Consider the following 15,277-nt stretch of genomic DNA (forward strand, 5'->3'; position numbering starts at 1 on the left):
GTTTCTTGAGGATACCACTCTGTTAGCCCAACTGAGTGCTGGGGATACGGTGGCAAGAGAGGCCAAGTACCACAAGAAATGTTTGACATCCCTATACAACCGCGTGAGGGCAGCAAAAACACATGCTGAGGAAAGCCAGAGCAAAGTAGATGTCATTTCAGCAATAGTCCTGTCTGAACTGGTAACATACATAGAGGAAACTGCCGAAGAGGACACTGCTCCTGTGTTTTCAAGATGGCAGACCTCACTAAGCTGTAAACAACGAGAATGGAACAGCTCGGCATTGTGCTGGAAACACGAGTCCATACAACCAGACTCAAGGAGCGAATCCTGGCATATTTGCCTGATCTGCAGGAGCAAAGAAAGGGACGAGATATCCTGCTGGTGTATAAGGAAGACATTGGCAGTGCACTAGCCAAAGCATATCAACATGACATTGACAGTGATGCTGTGTACCTGGCACGAGCTGCCCGCATTATAAGGAAGGATATGTTCCAGTCATCTCAGCCTTTCCATGGATCCTTCTCAGACAAATGCCAAGAAGAGTCTGTGCCACAACTGCTGCTGACAATTGTCTCCATGATGCTAGAGGGTGCAGGCATCAAAAACCAGGCACGTCAATCATCATCCTCAGCATCTTTGACCATAGCTCAACTAATCAAATACAACAGTGTGAAACATGAGAGAAGAGGTGCAGCACAGACGTGCGACACAGCATCAGTCAAGAGACTCCCTTGCCAATATATCTTGGCTTGATGCTTCATGCCCATACGAGAAAGAGGGAATTAGTTGACACACTATCTGGACTAGGGATCAGCATTGCATATGATAGGGTGCTACGGATCTCTGCAGAGCTGGGCAACGGGATATGTCAGCGCTTTCAGATGGAAAAGGTGGTTTGCCCCCCAAAGCTCCGCAGTAGAATGTTCACCACAGCAGCTGTGGATAATATAAACCACAATCCCAGCTCCACGACAGCACATGACTCATTCCATGGAACTGGTATTTCATTAATACAACATCCAGACTATGACAATCAAGGCACAGACCGAGGTATTGTCATCATCGGGGGTATCTCCAATGTCAAGGCTGTGGGTGACCTTCCACGGTATTATACAGATGTACAGCCAGTTACTTCACCTGCCCAAAAAAACCATGTACCAGCTGGAACCCAAGTGTCACTGCAGAGGAATCCTGCACAAGCTGAGCTCGATAAAGAGAAGAAGTGGCTCCAGGCTGTGAAGGATGCATGTGACAGTGGCGATACGCAGAATCCAGGAAACATTTCGTGGGCTGCACATCATGCAGACAGCCAAGCAGCCAGCATACTAATATCACAGTCACACCCATGCCTTGCTACCCCTCTTCCATGACCAAGCCCACTCAGTGGCAATGATCCGTCATGCCATGGATGTAGTGAAAGCAGCGGTCTGGATGTAGTGAAAGCGGCGGTCAATGAGCTAAATCCTGGGGAACTGGCCAGACACATTTGGTGAAGATCTATTTGTAGTAATGCTAGGCGCTCTACACACAGAGATGGCAGCTTGGAAGACAGCAGGAAACTGGCTGCAAGACAGTGGTTGGACAGAGGCATTGGTTCAGGCAGAGATAGCAACAACAGGCACAGCAGACTCCTTCCTGCATGCAGCTCATGTCAGCCGTACAAGACGCGCCCACCAGGTAACTGCTGCTGCCCTGCACATACTTCAGCACCATGCATATGATGCATGATGGTTCATGCAGCAGATGCTGTTAAATCTGGACACCGCAGAATACTCATCCGTACCGTGGACACAGATGTGGTGGTTCTTGCTGTGTGGATGGCCCAGGAGCTACATGAGGCAGTCGATGAACTATGGCTAGCAATTGGTACTGGCAAGAGCTTCCGCTACATAGCAGCACACAAGCTGGCTGCTTCACTGGGGCCAGACAAATCCAAGGCACTGCCAGTCTTCCATGCAATCACAGGATGTAATACGTCTCGAGCTTTGCAGGTCGTGGAAGATAACTGCATGGGCAGTATGGGACATTTTCCCAGAAGTGACAAATGCATTTCTGACCTTGGCATCTGCACCAAGTGAGATTTCTGAGGACACATTGGCAACCCTGGAGAGGTACATAGTACTCCTGTACGACCGAACATGTACATGTTCAGAGGTGAATCTGGCAAGGAAGAAACTCTTTGCAAAGAAAGCGCGATCTATTGAAGCAATACCTCCAACACAGGCAGCCCTAGAACAGCATGTGAAGAGGGCAACGTAGCAGGGTGGATATTGTTGGGGGCAGTCTCTTGTCCCACGCTGCAATCTACCATCACCATGTGACTGGGGGTGGGTGGAAAATGACGGAGAGTTTGATCCTTTGTGGACAACACTACCAGAAGCTACCAAATCCTGCTATGAACTGATCTCTTGTGGGTGCAAAAAAGGTTGCAGTGGGAGATGCAAGTGTAAGAAAGCAGCTCTGAAATGCACAGCACTAGGTGGCTGTGATGGTGATTGCTCAGACTGATTTGGAACTGTGCAGAACTTACGTGTTATTGAATTGATTGATACACAAGTTCTCTTGCTTGTCGTGTGTATAATTACATGCATATAAATGTACATAATAATTATGGGATTATCACTTGATTATCAGTTGATAATGTGAATTAAAACATGTTTCATTACAACTATTTAATTCCTTGGCTTCACATTTGTACATCTAGACACCAGAATCAAGTATATAGCTGGCACATAACCAAATATATCAGTCATAAATTTCTCTTTTTTTTAGCCTACCATCTTGAAATCCAATATGGCGTCACCAAATCAACTTCTAACTAGAACCATTCAATTCCTTGACCTCAAATATGTATATCTAGACACTAAAACCAAGTCTCTAGCTGGTATATAACCAGAATTATCTGTAATTAAAGATTTGTGAGCCGCCATTTTGAAATCCAATATGGCGGCGATTTTGGGGTTACTACAAAAGTGGTTCCATATCTGAAAATGTTCCCAATATAATATTCTATCATTCCTCCATGTTTGGTGCTTCCATCACCAAATGCACAATTCTTATGATTTTTTTTGCTATGCCGCTGTACTATTGTTTTATTTCACATCAGATATACCAATTTCAACATACATAGCTACTCCCGCTTTCTTCATATGTTTATTCTTTACTTATTTATTTGGTTACCTATATACTGGTTTGCTGTATTCTCTTCAAGTCCATTTTTTATAACATGACAACTTGGTCTCTCTCTCTCTCTCTCTCTCTCTCTCTCTCTCTCTCTCTCTCTCTCTCTCTCTCTCTCAGGTAGTAATATTATCAAGATTATAAATAATTGTTAAGAAATGTATTTAGTTCTCTCACTGTGTTCATACCTCACTCTGAAAAGCAACTTTTTTTTTTATTTATGCTAAAGGTTAGAATGATAGATTAATTATATTTTCCAAATCTTATTATGAATACTAATTGTTATGCAATAAATACATAGAAAATGTGGATACAGGCAGTGTAAAAAATGGCAGTTGCATTTGCACGACTTAACCACAAAAAAGAAAACAATATCAAAAGTATAAGAATTACATCATATACGATATAAGGTATCAAAGAAATAAATGATGAAGACGATGATACAGAGACATTTCCGGCAAATTTCTAATTAGCACTTCATATCACATAAATATACATCCGAACACATAAGTTTACATATAACAAAAACTATATACATAAGGGTAATAATTATGCATGCCTCAATCGATTACAATATTTTCGTAAAAAAGTACAAAAAGGTATTTGTCAATCTGGCGAAAGTCTGCTGGATGTAACTGATGACGTTTCACAAGGGGCGGGGCTAGATTTCAGATCTCTCACGAACGCTTAATTTTGATAATTTTTGCGTGCGTAGATAATTTTTTTTGTGTGCGCTTATGGGTTTGAAAGTAACTGTAATTGTAATGTGTTATATACCAATTGAAAGGGCATTCTTTGTATTTTTACGTGGTATATGGCAAAATGAAAATTTATGTAAGAAAATGTGGTAAATATTTACATAAAATTAAAAAAATTATGGTCCGTCTTTGACCTAGAATATTTCTGAGATCAGCTAACAATTTTATTTATGCATTCTATAGTAAATTTTATCCTCTTTCTAATCCAGTTTTCAGTTTCTTTCTATCATCATTCCTTAGTCAGATACGCAACGAAACGTGAATGTATGTAGGTTGACGCAAGATGTAATATGTTTTTCCATCTTGGGTTGACGGATGAAGTAATTGCACATTTTTGTGTGCGTAGATCATTTTTTCTGTGCGCGCTTGTGGATTTGAAAGTAATCGTAATTGAAAGGTCATTCTTTGTACTTTAACGTATTATACGGTAACATGTAATAGGATGAAAATAATAAAAAACGCCATCATAAAAATAGATATATAAAAATTTTATCGTAAATATAGTTTCATAAAGATATGGTCCTTTTGTAACTGATGATGTTTCACAAGGGGCGGGGATAGCTTTTAGTACCGCCTCGTAACTTGGGTGCAATGAAGATACAAAATCATGCTGAGTATCATTTCTTGATCCTGCCTAGCCTTAGATCCAACAGCTAGTGATTTAGAATCGTTAGCTCCGAGAATTTCGTTCTTCGCTTTTTTATTTCATTACCGAAGTTCATTGAAACTTCCAACTTAAGAACTGCGTATGTAATTTCAAGTTCCAGCTAAATTTGTTTTAGTTTAGACTTGAAACAATTATTTTCATGTGCGTAAAAAGCCGTACGCCAGTACACGTCGGCATTTCCTATATTTTGCGATCGTTATCTGTTTGTAGAAGCGAAAACTGTTTTGAAGAATTTATCATATTTATTAGTTTTATCTGAGGAATTGTTCTATAATTATTGTTAAATAAATATAGATAATCTGTTCAGGATGGTATCAACAAATGTAAATTTGATATTCTTTCTAATTTTATGTGTAATCTTTTAGCTCTACCTCACTCGTCGGCTGCAGCAGAAAGAATTTTTACCAATGTAAACCTAATTAAGAACAAACAAACAAACAGGTTATTAGCGGACACAATAGCCAATAGAATGCTTGCAAAACAAGCTCGACAGGTCTCTTGTTATAACTGGAAACCCAGTTTTCTCCTAAATGAGCTGAAAACAGGTAAATGTCATCAAAGATACCAGGAAAGATCCAAGAAATGTGCTGAAATTATTTTAAATCCAGCAGAAGAGAAATTCGATGATACTAGTGATATAGCAAAACCTGTTCATGTCTTTCTTCTTTAAATTATTTAACACCACCAGTAAGTAGAATTGGTTTTTGGTATAGCCTAGATTTCTATTGGTATGATAATGTGGTTTTGACACTACGGTAACTTTTAAATCTTGACTTTTTATGGCTGATCTTGGCTATTTTTAAGGCCACATCTCGGCGATTATGAAATACCAGAGTGGCAACACTGCTCGTGAGCAGACCTGTTGCTCTGTTGGTTTTATTTATTTATTTATCTATTTATTTATTTACTTATTTATTTGTTCATTTATTTATTTCTTATTATTATTTTTTTTTTATCACAGTCCTCCAATTCGACTGGGTGGTATTTATAGTGTGGGGTTCTGGGTTGCATCCTGCCTCCTTAGGAGTCCGTCACTTTTCTTACTATGTGCGCCGCCGTTTCTAGGATCACACTGCATGAGTCCTGGAGCTACTTCAGCTTCTAGTTTTTCTAGATTCCTTTTCAGGGATCTTGGGACCGTGCCTAGTGTACCTATGATTATGGGTACAATTTCCACTGGCATAACCCATATCCTTCTTATTTATATTTTCAGGTCTTGATACTTATCCATTTTTTCCCTCTCTTTCTCTTCAACTCTGGTGTCCCATATGGTATTACGACATCAATAAGTGATACTTTCTTCTTGACTTTGTCAATCAACGTCACGTCTGGTCTATTTGCACGTATCATCCTATCTGTTCTGATACCGTAGTCCCAGAGGATCTTTGCCTGATCGTTTTCTATCACTCCCTCAGGTTGGTGGTGCTCATACCACTTATTACTGCAAGGTAGCTGGTGTTTCTTGCACAGGCTCCAGTGGAGGGCTTTTGCTACTGAATCATGCCTCTTTTTGTACTGGTTCTGTGCAAGTGCCGGGCATTCGCTTGCTATGTGGTTTATTTCATTTTTCGTATTGCACTTCCTACATATGGGAGAGATGTCATTTCCGTCTATCGTTCTTTGAACATATCTGGTTCTTAGGGCCTGATCTTGTGCCGCTGTTATCATTCCTTCAGTTTCCTTCTTGAGCTCTCCCCTCAGTAGCCATTGCCATGCGTCATCGCTGGCTAGTTCTTTAGTCTGTCTCATGTATTGTCCATGCATTGGTTTGTTGTAACAGTCCTCTGTTCTGTTTGTCCTTCTCCTGTCTGTATATTTCTGGGTCTTCGTCTACTTTTATTAGTCCTTCTTCCCATGCACTCTTTAGCCACTCGTCTTCACTGGTTTTCAGATATTGCCCCAGTGCTCTGTTCTCGATGTTGATGCAGTCCTCTATACTTAGTAGTCCTCTCCCTCCTTCCTTTCGTGTTATGTATAGTCTGTCCGTATTTGCTCTTGGGTGTAGTGCTTTGTGTATTGTCATATATTTCCTGGTTTTCTGATCTATGCTACGGAATTCTGCCTTCGTCCATTCCACTATTCCTGCGCTGTATCTGATCAGTTACTGGCACTGCCTATGTGTTTATGGCTTTTATCATATTTCCGCCATTGAGTTTTGACTTGAGTATCGCCTTGAGTCTCTGCATATATTGTCTTTCCTGATCGTGTCTTCATCTCTTGGTGTATCCCCTCCTTCCATTATTCCCAGGTATTTGTATCCAGTCCTCATCTATGTGTTTGATTGTTGCTCCATCTGGTAGCTTTATCCCTTCAGTTCTCGTTACTTTGTCTTTTTGTATGTTGACTAAGGCGCATTTTCTATTCCAAACTCCATCCTGATGTCCCCAGATACAATCCTTACAGTCTGGATTAGGGTATCTATTTCCTTGATGTTCTTACCATACAGCTTGATGTCGTCCATGAACATCAGATGGTTGATTCTGTTGCCTCTTTTCTTGAGTTGGTACCCGGTATCCATCTTCTGTAGTACTTTTGTAATGGGAATCATGGCTTACGGAGAGTAGTGGGGACAGTGAGTCGCCCTGGAAGATCCCTCTCCTGATATTAACCTCTGCTAGCTTTATTCCAGAGCTTGTAAGTATTGTATTCCAGTTGCGCATTGTATTTTTGAGGAAGCTGATGGTGTTTTCCTCTGCCCAATATATTTTCAGGCATTCTATTAGCCATGTGTGTGGTATCATGTCGAAGGCTTTCTTATAGTCTATCCATGCCATGCTTAGGTTGGTTTTCCTTCTCCTACTGTTCTTCATTACAATTTTGTCTATCAGGAGCTGGTCTTTTGTGCCCCTACACTTCCTTCTGCAGCCTTTCTGTTGGTGGGGGATGGTGTTTGTCTCCTCTAGGTAATTGTATAGCCTTTCACTGATGATATTTTTGAGGAAGCTGATGGTGTTTTCCTCTGCCCCATATATTTTCAGCATTCTATTAGCCATAGTGTGTGGTATCATGTCGAAGGCTTTCTTATAGTCTATCCATGCCATGCTTAGGTTGGTTTTCCTTCTCCTACTGTTCTTCATTACAATTTTGTCTATCAGGAGCTGGTCTTTTGTGCCCCTACACTTCCTTCTGCAGCCTTTCTAGACAGACTCTTGTTGTTTCCTAACACCTGTTAGTAACTTCCACATTATTGGTAGGCAGGTGATAGGCCTGTAGTTACTGGCTATATTTCCCTTACTCTTGTCTTTTTGTACTAAGGATGTTCTTCCTGTGGTCATCCATTTGGGTGCTTGGTGATTTGAGATACAATGCTGGAGTTGTTCTGCTATTCGTGGGTGTAGGGCCTTGAAGTTTTTGAGCCAGTATCCATGGACTTCATCGGGACCTGGGGCTTTCCAGTTTGGCATTTTCTTTAGTTGGTGTCTGACTGTGTCTGTCGTGATCTCTGTGAATCTTGGTTTTATTATTATTTTTATTATTATTATTATTTTTGTTTCTTTTTTTGCTCTATCACAGTCCTCCAATTCGACTGGGTGGTATTTATAGTGTGGGGTTCCGGGTTGCATCCTGCCTCCTTAGGAGTCCATCACTTTTCTTACTATGTGTGCCGTTTCTAGGATCACACTCTTCTGCATGAGTCCTGGAGCTACTTCAGCCTCTATTATTATTATTATTATTATTATTATTATTATTATTATTATTATTATTATTACGCACACACATCTATTTTCTGTGGTTACATTTATAAATTTCCATTACATTTTTTTATTGGCTTGGTCCACTGCTATAGCTGAAGGCCTGAAACGATTCTTGTAGCAGAAATATCGGGAAGATGAAGAGGACCTATAGCAGACATTTTACTTTTTGCAAATATGTCGAGAGGGAAACTTGAACCATATGAAAGAGTCAAACAAATAAATGGTATCGTAAAGAAAATAAACACAACACAATCACACCTCAAGGGTTAATGAATGCGAGAAGCAAGGGAGCCGTTTCAAAGCGTGTATTTGAATATACTACTACTGCTAATTTAGTACAGCTTGGACTATGTGTCTTCCGCATTACAGCAATTTTTCACTTCGCTCCCTTTCAGTGTTTCATTGTCATACTAGCTATAAGATCTATGGTCCCTAGTAGGTAGTAGCTTATGCTATCAATTTAGTAGGCTATACCTAGCTACTACCTACATTTGATCTTCACAGTCTACGTTAAGTTCTAGCCAATGCAGGCTTAATTACCTAGCTAGTACTACTAGGTAGTACATCAAGTCATTAATAAAATAAAGATACTAGAAAATACCTAAACAGATTTTTGCATAACATAGACTTGACGGGCCAAATCTGGCAAGTCCTGTTAAGATATAATGGCTACCAGAATTCCAAAATTAGCAATTGTACCTCAAACGAAAGCCAAACCCACTGCCTCTGTGATATTTTTGCATGGATCAGGTGAGTACTTAGGTAGGTAGGCTAGTAGGTAGTAGTAGCCTAATTTTAAGTTAGGTATACACTTAAGCTAGGAATGCATCACCTAGCTACTATACTACTAGGTATACTAGGGTAGTAACTTCCTAGTAAAGCCCGCCACTAACTTTCAGTTATGCCTGCGCAGTTAGCTAGGTACTAGCTATAGGTATAGGCTAACTGCACAGTTGGACTGTGCACTAGACGTTAGTGTGGACAACCTGTACAGTTTTTCTGGTCTGAGCAAATAACTCATCTCAATCGATGAACCTCAGGCCAAACGGCTGCACATGCGCATTGCAACGTTAATGTGGTGGAGGCAACTTTGTTGGTTCTGTTAGTTTTTTGTCCGGGGACAGATAACATCTACTACTAAATAAGAATATTGAGCTGGGTTTTATTGAACTGAAAAGTGTTTAGCCTATATAGCCTAGCCTATAGGGTAAACAACTGCACGGACTGGCCAACACACTGACGGTCATGGCTGGACACCCTCCGAAAAAGTACTTTAGTATAGCTAACGTGTCCTGACACCGGAGATGGTCATCAGTCGGGAGTTGTTGTTGGTGAGAGACACAGCTAAAGACCTCTACTCTCCTTTCGAAGTAGCTATGTATTTTCTCCAAAGTTAGAAATTAAGGCCAAATTTAAAGCTTTAAACAGAGGGTAATGAAAAGAGTGGCCAACGCAGTGCAAACTTCACCAAAACGCTTTCAAAATTTTTACTTACGATTAAATAACTTAGAAGATTGACGCCATCTCGATGTTTGCGGAGTCGCTTGTGTCAACAAACTTCCCATTTCCTGTGATAAATCCGGACACCACTTGTACCCATAGACACTGGGGCACTTTCATCATAACAATTGGAAGATGGTCCCTGGCCACGACGTTTTTAAGGAAACTACTGTTGTTCCGACACGGCATACAAACCTTCGGTCCTTTTACAATAGGAAGGTACTAGCGGCAGCTGGATAGGTCGTAAGCTTTCGAACAAGGGGTTCGGTAGTTAACTGCTTGTCCGACAGGCGCGCGCGCGCGACTGGTAGGTAAACAAAACACTTTTGCTTTCGGCCTGCTGGCGTGTGGACGTGTATCATCGCTCTCTTGCCCGCTTCATCGTCGTTTGGCTTGTTTCGCATGGTTGTGTTTTTCTTTTTCTATTTATAGTGAAACTGAATTGTAAGTACAATCATTTCATATTTATTTCCATTGAATTCAAGTGTGAATTAAAGGATCTTGGTTTCACCACGCCCTCGCCGATTACCCGAGTGCCTGGACTGAAGGCGTAAGTGCGGGAATTCATTTTCCCAGAAATGATCCTCGTATTGTGTATGCTCGGTGCCGAGGGTGGGAGCGCTCGCTCCGAGCGTATATTTGGGTTGGAAATGTGTAGATGAAAATCGTAAGTAAGTGCTCTTTTCATTTTTTTTTTTGACCTGTATGCCCGTTACCGAGCGAATGCGCTCGGCACGGCAACTTATTCTGTATGGAAGTGGAATCGCAAGTACAGTATTCTTTTTCATTTCATCATATATTTATTTTGATTGTAGCAATACTCATTTTGGATCAGTTTCCGAGCTTACCGGTGAAATTGATCCTTTCCCCTTTTTATTTGAATGAAGTGAAATCGCAAGTTACAGTTTCTTTTCATTTTCATATTTTATTGAGATTGCATTGTTTATTGGGATCAATGTTTTCCGCTATTTCCCGGGAATTGATCCTTCCCCTTTTTATTTGTAGAAGTGAAATCGCAAGCGCAGTATTCTTTTTCATTTTCATATTTTTTTTTTTTTTTTTGATTGCATCAATTCATTATGGATTAAGGTTTCCATAAACCTTGATCCATAAAGGTAAGGAATGGATCCTTTTACCCTTGCGCTCGGTACCGAGGGCGCAAATGCGCTCGATCCGAGCCTTATTCATTGTGAAGTGAATCGTAATGCAAGATGCTTTTTCATTTTATTCCTTATTATTGATTGCATCAATATTTATTTGGTTCAAGTTCCGCTCAGTCAGGGATTTGATCCTTATGCCCTTGCATTCGGGCCGATGGCACGATTGCTCTCGGGCTTATATTGTTGTTGGGTACTTGGGTGCTGTGCGGGGGTGGGGAACGAGAGACCCCCCCCGCTCAGCTCCCACAGATGGCCCCTTCCCCTTGGGGGGGGGGAGGTTATCGGCGTTCTTCTCCTCGCCCCGATCCGTCGAGCGCGGGGGAGGGCGCTCGGTGCCCGATGTACAATTGTATTCGGGTCTTCCACTCGTTCGGAGAGGGGCTCACCCCCCCCGCGAGGGGACTTCCCCCCCACTAATCGCTACTACTGTTATTTCCGCAGGTGCTACTGCCACGAGGGTGGACCTTGGTGAGGTATGGGCGTCCTTCCATTTGCAGGGCGTGCTAGTGTCCAGGGGCTGCGATTCTATGTCTGGGCCTACTGCGGTCACCCATAGGAGTGGTGACCACGCTCCAGGTGACGACGTCCCTCCTCACCTGTGTACTCGCCTCACGTGTGGTAACAGTCTTGCCTACAGCCGCTGTGAAGTGCCGTTCGCCGTACCGAGAGGGGGGCGTGCCGCCGCCGCTCGTGGTTGCCGCGCTGCAGCGACCACACTTCCGCTGCCTAGAGCTCGCCCCTGGACCTGCCGCCGGTACCAGGATGTTGCTGGCTGCTGCTCCCCACTTCCTGTGTTTCCGGTGGCTGCCTGCCGTACCTGCCGATTCTGGGCTGACTGTCCATGCAGTTGCTGCGCTGGCTGTCCTGCCATTGCTGCGCTGGCTGTCCCTGCCGTTGCTGCGCTGGCTGTCCTACCGATGCTGTGCTGGCTGTGCCTGCTGTTCTGAGATGCCCATACCTGCTGATGTCGTCCCTGTTCGTGTGGTACTACCCCAGACTTTGGTCTGTCTGTACAGGTGCGTCCGGGCCCGGTGGCTTCGGCTACAGCAGCCCCGGCTCCGCCCTGGATAGCAGATCTTACGTCTGTCCTGAGGAAGCTGACGAAGAAGAGGAGGAAGGTGTCGTCGTCGTCGTCTTCATCTTCTTCATCGTCGTCGGCTGCCGCCTCTTCCCCTTCGACTTCTAAGGCTTCACAGCCGAGGAAGAAGAAGGTTGCCTCCTCCCTCCTAAGAAGTCTCCCTCGGGAGCTTCTCGGGACCCGTCTCACCTCGGTGGGACGGGAGGGTACCTTCCGCTGGTCCTCCTGCTCCTTCGGGAGCGGGGCCCGTCTCTTCTTCCGCAAGGAAGAAGACTACGGGGACCAGAGGGGTACCGGCTAACACCGGTACTTCCTCGCCTGGTGTCAGTGGTTCTGCCACTGCATCAGGTCCATCTCGGCCTCTCCGTTCGCGGGAGGTACCGAGTGTACGGTCGCCTACCAGCGACCGTGCAGCCAGGAACCAGACCTCTGAGTCCGCTCAGCGTCAGGTTCACGGCACGGGGCGGAAGACTGGTGACAGCCGCTCACGCGACTCTCACCACCACCAGCTCTCACTCTCGCGCGAACAAGCTGGGCTACCCCGGGGGACGTGACGGTCCACGACCGGCCACGGGCTGAGGCTGGGAAGAGGTCCTCCCGTTCGCCGGTGCCAGCCACGGCTGGAACCAGCGACGTGACGTGCCGTGAGGACAAGCACCGGTCTCACTGTGACAGTGGAGCCTGCAGGTCGCCTGACCGTCGCTCTCACAGAGAGCGATCGGGTACGGCAACCAGCACCAACTCTTCTGACACTCGAGATCGGGGCCGCTGTGCTCAGTCCAGCCGTTCTCCACAGCGAGACGGTTCGACCAGGCCTGCAGCTCGATCGTCACCGCGGGTTGACGATCGCCTGCAGCCCTCCAAGCCTGCTGTTTCTGCCAGCGAGCGACGAGGGAGCGTCAGGTCTGCCTCTCCCGTACCTTCAACCTCCTCGGGTTACACTGGGAGGAGCGAGGTATTGAGGAGTGATCGTGAGGGGTGCGCCCCTCATGATCCCACCACGACGCCCTACGTGCCAGGCACGGTTTCTTGGACCCGGCCAGGACGTATGCGCAAGTGGATGGGGAAGACCGAGAGGGCTGTCGCTGTTCCCCCTTCTTAGGAGGAAGGTTCTCGGTCCCACTCTGCAAGATGCTGTGACTTCCGAGATCTAGAGGAACTTTTGGCCGAGGTTATGTCGCTGATTCGTCAGCACAACGACTGACTGGGGAAGGATCGCCGCTCCCGCCAGCAGAGCACGTCTCGGCTCGAGTCGTTTTGGGGCCCGAGAGGGAACCCAAATCGACGGTGGGTCTGCCGCGATCGGAGCTTGCCGACTGTGTTGAACCAGGTAGTCCTCTCGTCTCCGGACAAGAAGGCTCTCTCAGTTCTGGCCGGTCGAACAAGCTACTTCACCTCCTCTACTGCGACAGAGGCGTTTCTACGTGTCTTCGGACACCGTATTTGAATACCCCTTCGGTCCTCCGGAGGTTTCGACCCTCGACGAGGACTGGAATGAGTCGGAGGACGGTATCGGCTCTCTCCTGTCAGGTGTCGATCAGCCCCCCCACCAAGACGACGTTCACAGTGGCGGCAGACCCTTACCTACAGTATGAGTTCGTAACCCTCCTCGGGGGGAAAACGTTTTCTCCTGACGATAACGTTTTCCCAAGGCTCTGAGAGGCCATCGCCGTAAGGCGATGGCTGCTCCTTTTCTTCTCCAACTGCTAGTTCCGCTGGGAAGGCGAGCCAGTATCCAATTCCTCCCCCATTCCCTCTCTCCTTACGGCTACGAGGGAAAGGGAAAGGGGAGGGATCCTACAGAGATTTCTCTGTAAGATCCCACGTTAGGGGCTGCGCTACCGGGGGGACCTTCGGGGGTCCTACCTGACGTAAGCGCCCCGGTTGTTGAGGAGGGATCCTGCCCCTTTCTCGATTCCTACGGGAATCGAGAGGACCACCAGCCGATATCGTTTGACGAATTCGGTGGGGGGTTTCGCAGAGTGCTTAGAATTCTACGGAATTTCTAGCGCACTCAGAGTGTTCGAGTTTTTTACGATCTCCAAACACTTAGGCGAGACCACGGTCCAAAGTGAGCGAGAATCCCCGATAATGTTACACGATAATCGGGAACCTCGCTTATGCTCGAATTCCTGTAATTTTCTAGCATTTGGAAGAAGACTGCTGGCTGAAAGAAGAGCATCTCACAGTAGGCGTTTTAAACCTGGAATAGAGAAGAACGGACGGGAACTTCCCAGTTTGGCTTGAACTATCGTCTTCGGTATTCTGTTCACCATTGAAGCTTTCCTTTGGGAAAGACTTCTCCTTCACTCTCTGACTAGAGAACGAAGGTGGTCGATCTCCAATCCTTATTCTCATTCCTCGAAAAGGGGATTTAGGATGGAGGTCGTGGTACAGAACCTACAAATATACTACGTATATTACCCTCGCGACATGATTCTTTTAACAGTTGAATTGTCCGGGGGTAGGCGCATACCGTAGTTAACTCTACGTTTGTGACCGAGACGAATTGTATCTTAATTGAACTGTAACTCGGGGTTGCCTGCAACCTCCCAGCAGTTATTCAAGTTTTCGATTTTAGATACTTGGTATTGTCATGACAACAACCCCCAAATCAGCTTTTGTATTTACCGAAATCCGTTTTCGGGTTAAATATAATTGCTCGAGGCGTATTCTTTATGCTCGATGGTTCTAGCCGAACGCATTCCTTCGTGGAATATGGATTACCTGGCAACTCAGGATGACGAGTCACCGAGAGCTACTGCGTATTGAACTGCCTGATAGCGGCTCAGTATCAGCTAGGTCTCGGAGATGCACGGTCGGTTACGTCTCTCTCCCCTGGTTTGATTGACTACCGAACCGTATCTCTGCCCAACAATCATGGACTTAGGTCTCTGATTAACGGGGATTCTCGCAATAATGAAGGACCATCTACTGCTGTGACGCTCGATTTCATCGCCTTCGACATTGCGAGAATTTTCAACAGAGATCTCTTGGACTCTTTCATCTTCTGTGTACCGCACGGTAACAGAAGTCTGTACTAGTCAGAACCGCTTGCATCGCACCGCGATAATGCAAATGATTTTTGCAGACATCTGAGTTTGTCTTCAAAATATCTCGTATTCGTAGGTGTGCAATTATTCATTGCTCGCCCCGAATTAACAGATATGTCATAAGACATCGCCTACTCTCCGACCTGACAGCTCTACTTCCAAATGTTCAGCCCATGAGCAGTT

At 44.9% G+C, this 15,277-nt stretch overlaps 2 protein-coding genes across 2 annotated transcripts in view; both read left to right on the forward strand.

Moving 5' to 3' along the window:
* The first annotated feature begins 267 nt into the window (after positions 1–267).
* LOC135196536 (uncharacterized) lies at positions 268–756 on the forward strand. The gene has a single exon (XM_064223384.1). It carries the CDS (start codon positions 268–270, stop codon positions 754–756), a length of 489 nt encoding a protein of 162 aa, XP_064079454.1.
* A 7,862-nt stretch (positions 757–8,618) lies between these two features.
* The window catches only part of LOC135196948 (lysophospholipase-like protein 1), a 129,162-nt gene continuing 122,503 nt past the window's right edge, over positions 8,619–15,277 (forward strand). Inside the window, exon 1 of the mRNA XM_064223794.1 lies at positions 8,619–9,053. Within this exon, the coding sequence (XP_064079864.1) occupies positions 8,969–9,053 (85 nt within the window). The 5' untranslated portion in view covers positions 8,619–8,968. The remainder of the gene's footprint in view (positions 9,054–15,277) is intronic.

This window comes from Macrobrachium nipponense, chromosome 18 (genome assembly GCF_015104395.2).
Source record: "Macrobrachium nipponense isolate FS-2020 chromosome 18, ASM1510439v2, whole genome shotgun sequence".
NCBI classification, from domain to species: Eukaryota; Metazoa; Arthropoda; class Malacostraca; order Decapoda; family Palaemonidae; genus Macrobrachium; species Macrobrachium nipponense.

What these genes read in the sequence shown, in the direction of transcription:
- LOC135196536 (XM_064223384.1), top strand. Translation starts at nt 268, where the DNA reads ATGGAACAGCTCGGCATTGTGCTGGAAACACGAGTCCATACAACCAGA.